Source organism: Papaver somniferum, chromosome 10, assembly GCF_003573695.1.
Source record: "Papaver somniferum cultivar HN1 chromosome 10, ASM357369v1, whole genome shotgun sequence".
Taxonomy (NCBI): domain Eukaryota; kingdom Viridiplantae; phylum Streptophyta; class Magnoliopsida; order Ranunculales; family Papaveraceae; genus Papaver; species Papaver somniferum.
This window is the reverse complement of record NC_039367.1, coordinates 23,831,311-23,840,169: the sequence shown is the minus strand read 5'-3', so window position 1 is coordinate 23,840,169 and position 8,859 is coordinate 23,831,311. Positions and strand designations below refer to the sequence as shown.

The 8,859-nt window shown below is 35.8% G+C and overlaps 1 protein-coding gene across 1 annotated transcript; it reads left to right on the top strand.

The window, feature by feature from the left end:
• The first annotated feature begins 8,015 nt into the window (after positions 1-8,015).
• On the top strand, positions 8,016-8,494 carry LOC113315407. The gene is made up of 2 exons (XM_026563687.1): positions 8,016-8,265; positions 8,361-8,494. Exons 1-2 carry the CDS (start codon positions 8,016-8,018, stop codon positions 8,492-8,494), a joined length of 384 nt encoding a protein of 127 aa, XP_026419472.1.
• The last annotated feature ends 365 nt before the right edge of the window (positions 8,495-8,859 follow it).

The following is an 8,859-nucleotide window of genomic DNA, read 5'->3' as shown; positions in this document are numbered from 1 at the left end:
ATTTGATAGACGCATTTATGTGTCTAATTTATCTCAATTGTGTATATTGTTAGTGCCCATTGTTGTACTTATTTTGGTTTTTAATCTCTTTGTAGGTGTTTTTGGATAAATAAGGCTTTGCGGCAAAAATTGGCTAAAAATGTGGCCCTTGGATTACCTTTGATAGTGTACCGGAAATGCCCCAGAAGTGTACCGGAAATACTCCGGAGGAACCCTGAAAAAGTGTGGAAAACATCCCAGAAAAATTACTAAAGGAACTCCTAAGTTGGATAAGGGAACCCCATTTCAGGGCATGTGCTAAATGGACACCATAACTGGATTAGGGGGAGGTCAGTTTCCTTTTCAAAATTCAAAACAGAACTGGCGGGAAAAATGGCACCAGCGAAAAAAAGTTTTGAAAGTGGAATTTGAGCGAGTTTTGAGGAGATTAAATGGATGTATTTGGTACGTATGGACTCTAGAAGACATAACAGGCCTGTTGCAAGCAATTAGACCCAACCAATTGGGCTGGATAATCCGGAAGAAGAGATCAAAGTCCAGGCAGAGAGACGTGTCCTGCTGTTCACTGTCGAAGATTTTGTGGAGATTTTGGGAGACTTTTACGCTGGATAATTATGTATTTGGTCCTGTTCAAGTCATAGGAAGAGTTTGGTGGCTATTTTATAGCTAACAGACGCGTATAAAGCAACAGAAAAGAGATTTCTCTCTCAACTGCACGTGAAGAAAAAGGGAGATAAACTCGGATTTAATCGAGTTATTTGGACCCTGTTGTGTATATAAAGGCTGTTGAGAAGTGGTAGAGGGTTTGGTCGAGAGTTGGGGGTCGAGCAGAGCCTCTGAGGAGCAGAAACAATCGATATCCAGGAACGGGTTCTGCTGCTGCTGCTGCCATTAAAGAGCTTGAAGAACACGAAGAACGACTACCCAGGACAGTCTTATTTTCAGCAGCGTCAACAACAGTTGTCTTGTGTCGTTGTTTACAACATCAAAGTATTGTCGTTGTTCTCTGGACGCTCAGCGTGGGTCGTAGATCCACTGTTTTATCCTTTTTCAATCTTTTAAACACCTTGTGAGCTTGAATTATTATTTTGAGTGTGTGTTTGATATGAATAGCTAAACCCCAATTCTGGGATGAAGGAGGAAGCCTTGTTTCACAAACTTTTGGTAACTATAATCGATTCTTTATGACTTTTGCACTTGTTTTTCATCGTTTTATGATTTTTATTAATTAGTTGTGATTTCGTTTTGATGGAGCATGCTTAGTTTAAGACTTTTGATGTTTCATGCTTGGTGTTTACATTTATTACTTCAAAAATCTACAAAAGGCATAAAATTAGAATCACTCTAAAAGAAAAATTGCATGAATATTAATTATTAGAATTTATCAAATAATGGGTCAATGGTGGAATCCAAGTCTTGGTGTTTTTCTCTATAACTTTGAACAACTCTTTTTATTGGCTTGTTTAATTTAAATCTAAAAATTGTTTTCTTCACAAGTCTGAAAGACCCCTTTTTACCACTACAACTACAACAGGCCAGAATGGTCCTTCTTTTTGCTTCTCTAGTTGATCGGTGAATATCACTTTTTCTCCTCTTTTTGTTTCATCTTCCTCAAGGTTTATATTCACAAAGTCACTGAAGGCATGGAAACTTGACCTATATGGTTTTTGGTATCTACGAAAATGAACCAAAAAGAATAATACATTCATTATACTCATACAAGTACAAATCATATCACTGTACGCATAAATATGACCATATCATACAGGTGTATAGCTGTGTACACTCCTACAGAAAACTAACTAAAGCAACATTTGTTCCCACACAACATGCCATAAATCAATGTGCGTGTACAAATCTTTACATTCATACACAAATTTATCAAAAACAGCTTTAAAACACACACAACAGGAAAAATAAAGGTGAAATAGCATGCTGGTGCAAAGATGTGTACACCAGCATCAAAAACGATGGGATAATATTTTGAGAACATACACATTAGTCCATATGAAGATGAAATAGCATGTTGGTGCAAAGATATGTACACCAGTAAACCAGTACACTGCTACAGAAACATCTTTAAAACAGACAGAACATGACATGAATCACTGCAACAGCATTGTGGTGTACTAGTATGTACACACCAGCAACAATTCCAATATAAACTGCTAAAAAAACACAGATAGAACTGGAAATTAATCACTGCAACAATATGGCGGTGTACAGATCTATATACACCAACCACAATTCCCACAAAAATTGCTTAAAAACAAGATACAAATAGACATGAATCACTGCACAACATGGAGGTGTACAGATCTATATACACCAACAACAATTCCCACAAAAATTGCTTAAAAACAAGATACAACTAGACATGAATCACTGCAACAACATGGTGGTGTAAAGATCTATACAGACCAACAACAATTCCCACAAAAATTGCTTAAAAACAAGATACAACTAGACATGAATCACTGTAATAACATGGCGATATACAGATCTATACACACCAACAACAATTCCCACAAAAATTGCTAAAAAACAAGATACAACTAGATATGAATCACTGCAACAACATGGCGGTGTACAGATCTATACACACCAACAACAAATCACACAAAAATTGCTAAAAAAACAGATACAACTAGACATGAATCACTGCAACAACATGGCGGTGTACAGATCTATACACATGTACAAGAAATTGAATAAAAATTGCTCAAAAATAGACAGAAATAGACTTGAATTGTTACCTTTTTTTTGAGATAACAGATGTTGAAGGCTTTGAAGACTTTGAAGGCTTTGGAGGATTTGAAGGCTTTGATTTCTTCTTAGCTGGTGATGTTTTTGAAGTTTCGGGTACTGAAATTGATGTTGAATCTTCTAATGATCTCTTCAATCTCGTTTTTGGTCTTGTTGATTTCCGAATCTCTTCTGCAACAACTAATGGAGTTGGGGATGAAATTGGTGTTGAATCTTTTAATGCTGACTTTGATCTCGTTCTTGGTGATGTTGATTTTTGAATTTCTTCTACCGCAACTGATGGAATTTCTTCTTCAGTTGATGTTGAATCTTCCACTGTTGGTGGTGCTTTTTTCTTTAAAGCTACTTTTTTCCTTTCAACATGATGTTACTGATTGTTCAACCATCTAGTTGTTTTGATTAGTAAGATGTTAGGTTTTTTGATTGAAAGTTTCCGTGAATTGAAAATTTTCTAGGGTTCAAAATGTTGAGGTATGAGTTACTAAATTTTTTTCTTCTGCTATTCAGTCTTCAAAAGAAAAAGAATGAATAAATGATTTGTCCGTTACACCGTTTAATTCAGTTTTTAATTCAGTTTTTTTCCAAGCTACGTGTCACAACTACGTTTATGGTGTCAGTTATAAAACTGTATCCATTCGATGCACGTGTGGTTTATTAAAAGTGTGTGAAGGATAGCAGCGTCTTTATACATTATTTGGACTAATCTGTTCCTAGTTGGACTGGAGTGGACTAATCTGTTATTTTTTGTGCGGTTTTGGACTGAACCGTTTCCCCCCCTTGAATGAATGCTTGGGATCTTCCTCAACACATCCAACCACATTCAAACCACCAGTTAATTCTGCTGCCAATAAACTATCAATGAGTTCCAACCTATATGAAGTAGGTACTACCCCTTCACATCTACTGTCATCTAAAGTCTGGAACTTATTTCTAGTTGGAATGTCGAAACTGACTTGTGATATGGGAACCACTCCTACACTTCCATTGTTCACAAATCCAGATTCTTCATTGTCTACCTCACATAATAGCATAAGGTCTCCGACTGCCATCCCATGCTTTCTGTGAGTCTTAGATTGAGTGATAACCTCATCGTGTACCACTGAATCTGCAACAGCTACCCGACCATCACTCGTACTTTCATTTGTCTTTTGTTTGTAAGACAATGTTCTTTCAGCACGATTTTCCTGAGTCGAAACAACCGAGTGTGTTGTCTCCACCCTGACCTATTTTGTTCCAATAAAAGCGGGGGAATCATTTTTTGAATTTAATATTTTCTGCAAATTTTCAAACTCCAACAATAATCGCTGAAATTCCCCTAATGAAGCCTTTTTCTTAGGAATAAATTTATAATCCCATTCAATATAAACGGCCCAAGCTTGGTCACCTTCTTCAACCATTAGAATCGCCGGTATTTCAGCAAACCCTCCCTTGACTGAGATTCTAAAGAATTTCAAATTCTCATTCCTCAATGTGCAATCGGCGATCTCCAACATGCCTCCTAATGAATTGCCAATGGATCTGAAAAGATTATAACTCCAGGACTTATATGGTATGCCTCGAATTTTCAACCATTTTTCATATCTTGCCACAACTTGAATTGGTATGACTCCATCCTGATCCTCTCCAAGCTTTAGTAACTTCTTCTTTCGCTCTACCACATCCATTGTTGTTTGCAGCTGTGATAAAGTCACCACCGTATCGTCCACAATCAGTTTCTTTGGCCTCCAAATATCTAGACAGTAATCCCTGACTAAATCAATGTAAGCAGATTGCTCATCAATGATTTCTAGATCCCTAAAAGACTCCCACTGCATTTTCTTTAAGACTTCTCTAGCTACTCGCTTCCATCTGACTATTCCATGCACCTTAATCAATCCCCTGCAACTTGATTCCTTCCCCAAAGATCTTGGTAAAATGCTTTGAAACTCAGAGTTCTTAGGTGTATTCTGCGCAACTCTCCTAATCAAATTGTTTTCCTGCATACACCTCAAAATCTCCTTGTATATCACTCCCCAATAATAGCATCCATCACCGCAAGGAATGCAAATCGCATATGATATTGGACCATCTCCTCTTATAACTCTAGAGATTCTTAAGTATTTCCCTGCATCATTCTCCTTAACTTCTCCTAAAAAAAACTTCTCTATCTCTTATCGACCATCTTCTCTTCTCGCAATTGAAATCCATTGCTTCCTGTAGAACCTTAACTAACCAGGAAGCCAAATTCTCCGGAAAATGTAACCAAGATGAAAACTATGTGTTTCTTTTCCTCTAACCTAATTCCTTTAGTGTTTCCGATCACCTCCATGGAAACCATGAAGATTTTCCTATCGATGTAGAGCGGTTTTGCGCTCTTTCTCTCTCCATGGTTTTGAATTTTTAGGTTTTTAGTTGAGATTTCAATTGTTTTTGTATCGATTTCGAGTTTGCAACTATGGAATCCGGATCTAAGATAAACAAAAATAATTTTAGTTTCTTTTCTTCTGAATCAAATCCGAAGAGAATTGAGAGTGAAATTCCATCAGTAGTTCATTCGTGCTATATTTTTGATGAAGATATAGATGATAGTTTGGATGAATGGCAGTTTAGCCTAATTGGTAGATTGGATTTTGTTATTATGAAATTTGTTGTTGCTGAAGAATCATTGAGAAAACAGTGGAATATTTCAGGTAATTATGAAATGATACCTCTTGGAAAAGGATTTTTCATCATGAAACTTGCTAATGAGGTTGATATGAAATATATATGGAATGGGTTTTGGAAGGTTGAATCTCAAATTCTAAAACTGAGATTTGGGGAATCAAATTTTAATCCTTCTGCTCAGAAGACAACTACTGCTTTTGTTTGGATTAATTTTCCTGGTCTTGGTATTGAGTATTGGAAGGAAAAAACTCTTATGTCTTTGGATGACACATTTGGTAGAGCTATAAAGGTGGATGAAACTACTCTCAAAAGAGAAGTAGGTTATTATGCTAGTGTTCTAGTTGAAGTAGACTTGGAAAATACCATTCCTAATCATGTTTTAGTTAAATCCAAGTATGGTAGTTTTGAACAAGAGATACAAATTCCAAAAGTACCAAGTTTCTGTAGTCATTGTAAAGTGGTTGGTCATTTAGTAACTAAATGTATATTACAGAAAAAAGAGAATGCACAGGAAGGTGTTGTTGAGGTGGAGAATAAATTTTTTCACAGAAAGATTTGGAAGCAGAAGGAGAAGAAACAACCACTGCAAGTTGGTTTTGATATTTGTAACACTCCAAAAACTTCAAGATCTCAAGAGGTAGTGGATAAGATTTTAAGTGATGATGAGGAAGTTAATTTGGCTTAGACACAACTGTTGAAGAAAATGATAATCCTGAAAGGGGAGGTGAAGATTGTACATTCTCTCCTGATGAGTTTCCATCATTATCTACAAAGAGCTTACTTAGAGTATCAAGTAGTATACCATCTATGTTGCCTTTTGAAAATACACAAAGTCAAGTGGTAACTCATATCACCGGTTTACAGAATTCTTCATCATTATAGTTTGGTGCCCTAGAATCTTTTGTATATGCAAGCAAATTTCAGGTACTGGTGGAGGTAGCTGAAGAGCAAAGTTCAGAAGAAGTTATAAAATCTCCAAAGCAGGGAACAAAATCTCTCAACTGGCAAAGATGCTAAGGAAATTAATAAAGGTGCACATACAAAAGGTATATCTCTTATTACAACCAGAAAAATAACTGGGAAGAATTTAGTTAAAAATAAGGGCATGAGAGGTCCTGAATCCTCTCAAAACTTAACTCAATGAGAGCAGTATTTTGGAATATCATAGGCCTTCAAAGAAGTAGAGCCAAAGATAAACTAAGATCATTAGTAAACCAATTTAAGCCTTTACTGATTTGGTTAGCTGATCCTAAAATAAGAGTAAGAAAAAATTTTGTTAAGAATTTGAGGTTACCTGGAATGAGTCATATGTTAATTCATAACACTAGTGATACTGAAAAAGGGAACATCGGTTATTATGGCATACTTCATTGTCAACTCCATCTGTAGTTTCAAGCACTAAACAAGCTATCACATTCAAAACGGGGGAAGTACTAGTTACTGGTATTCATGCTGCATGTTTAACAGTAGATAGAAGAATACTTTGGGAATAATTAACGAGAATTAGTGAAATGAAATGTCCATGGATGGTAATTGGTGATTTTAACACTGTTTTAAGTTGTGATGAGAAGAAAGGTGGTAGAAGCCCTTTAAGAGTTTCAATGTCAGACTTTAATAAATGTTTAGAATATTGTGGTCTTTTACAAGCTCCAAAATCATGAATTCAATTTTCTTGGTGCAATAATAGGGTGGGTAAGAAGAGGATTTTATGTGATCTTGATAAGGCTTTATTCAATGTTAAGTGGATGGAGAGGTATGCTGATTGGAGATATAAATTAGGAGTCAGGGGAGTATCAGATAATGGAGCATTGATGGGTGGTACATCTGAAATTCCTAAACCAAGAAATATACCATTTAAATATCAATAAATATGGACTTCTCACCCTGAATTTATGCAACTTAAAAAAAAATTTTGGGAAGAAGAATGTTCTGGAAATCCTGCATTCAGATTTATGAGTAATCTCAAAAGGTTCAAAGTAATTGTTAAGAAATGGAATTGGGAGGTGTTTGGAGATTTGAGAGTTAAATTCAAAGAAACTGAAGATGGAGTTCTCAATGCTTCCTTACTTTCAGATGCTCAACCAGGAAATGTGGAACTTCTTAATAAACTAGTTACAGCAAGGGGAAAACATGAGTTGGCTGCTCAATAATATAATGAATTGTTGAGGTCAAAGTCAAGAGTTAAATGGGTGAAAGAAGGTGGTGCAAATACTAGTTTCTTTCATACTTCTATGAAAGTCAGAAATGCACAAAATAAAATAGTTGAACTTGAAGATGCTAATGGAAATATTGTTGGAGATCAAGAAAACATTTCAGAGTTATTGGTGAATCATTTTAAGAAGAAATTTGAATATCATGCAGTTACAATGGATGAAGGGCTTTTTGATATTATTCCCAACGTAATAACTGATGAGGAGAATGCTCAGATTGATCAATTACCTTCATCACAAGAGATCAAAGAAGCAATTTTCTCAATGGATCCAAACAGTTCTCCTTGACCTGATGGTTTTCCAGGAATTTTCTATAAATACTCATGGGACACAATTTTTCAAAATATGATTGATGCAATTCAATTCTGTTGGAGATGTAGATTCATACCAAAAGGAATGAACTCCAGTTTTCTTTTCTTGTTGCCTAAAGTTCCTGGAGCCAAAAGAACAGAGCAGTTTAGACCAATTGGATTGTCTAACTTCTGCTTTAAAATCATCACAAGGATAATCACAACAAGATTACATGAAGTACTTCACAAGGTAATATCTAGTCAACAAGGTGCCTTTATAAAAGGAAGAAACATTCAAGAGAAGATAATACTTGCTTCTGAGCTAGTAAATGAGCTAGATACTAAGAGAAGAGGAGGTAATGTGGGCTTGAAGTTGGACATCACACAAGCTTTTGATTCAATGAGCTGGGATTTCATATTTAAAACTCTTAAACATTTGGTTTCTCTGAAGTGGGTATCATATGGTTGAAAACAATTCTAGAATCTGCAAGAATATCGGTTTTAGTAAATGGTGGGCCTTTTGGTTTCTTTGAAGTAGGGAGAGGTCTCAGACAGGGAGACCCTGTTTCTCCATTTTATTTGTGAAAGCTGAGGAAATATTGAGTAGAAATATTACCAGAATGGTTCATGAAGGACTACTAAAAACAATGGTCAATAGAGGTGGATGTCAGCCTTCTCATCTAATATTTGCAGATGACATATTCATATTCTTCAATGGGCACAAAAGAACATTGGATAATTTAATGAGTTTGCTAACAAGATATCAAGCAACATCTAGACAGACAGTTAATAGAGCAAAGAGTAAATGCTTTATTTGTGGAGTCACTGAAGATAAAAATAAAGTAATAGCTGAGAGATTGCAAATGGAGATTTCTGAATTCCCAGACAAATACTTGGGAGTAATGCTGAGTCCTGGAAGATTTAAATCTATACATGTTTGGGGGATGATG

Excerpts from the sequence above, each read along its gene's own strand:
- LOC113315407 (XM_026563687.1), top strand. The coding sequence starts at position 8,016 with ATGAACTCCAGTTTTCTTTTCTTGTTGCCTAAAGTTCCTGGAGCCAAA. Across the intron at positions 8,266-8,360 it reads AGATACTAAGAGAAGAGGAG|TGGGTATCATATGGTTGAAA; the intron begins GTAATGTGGGCT and ends GTTTCTCTGAAG.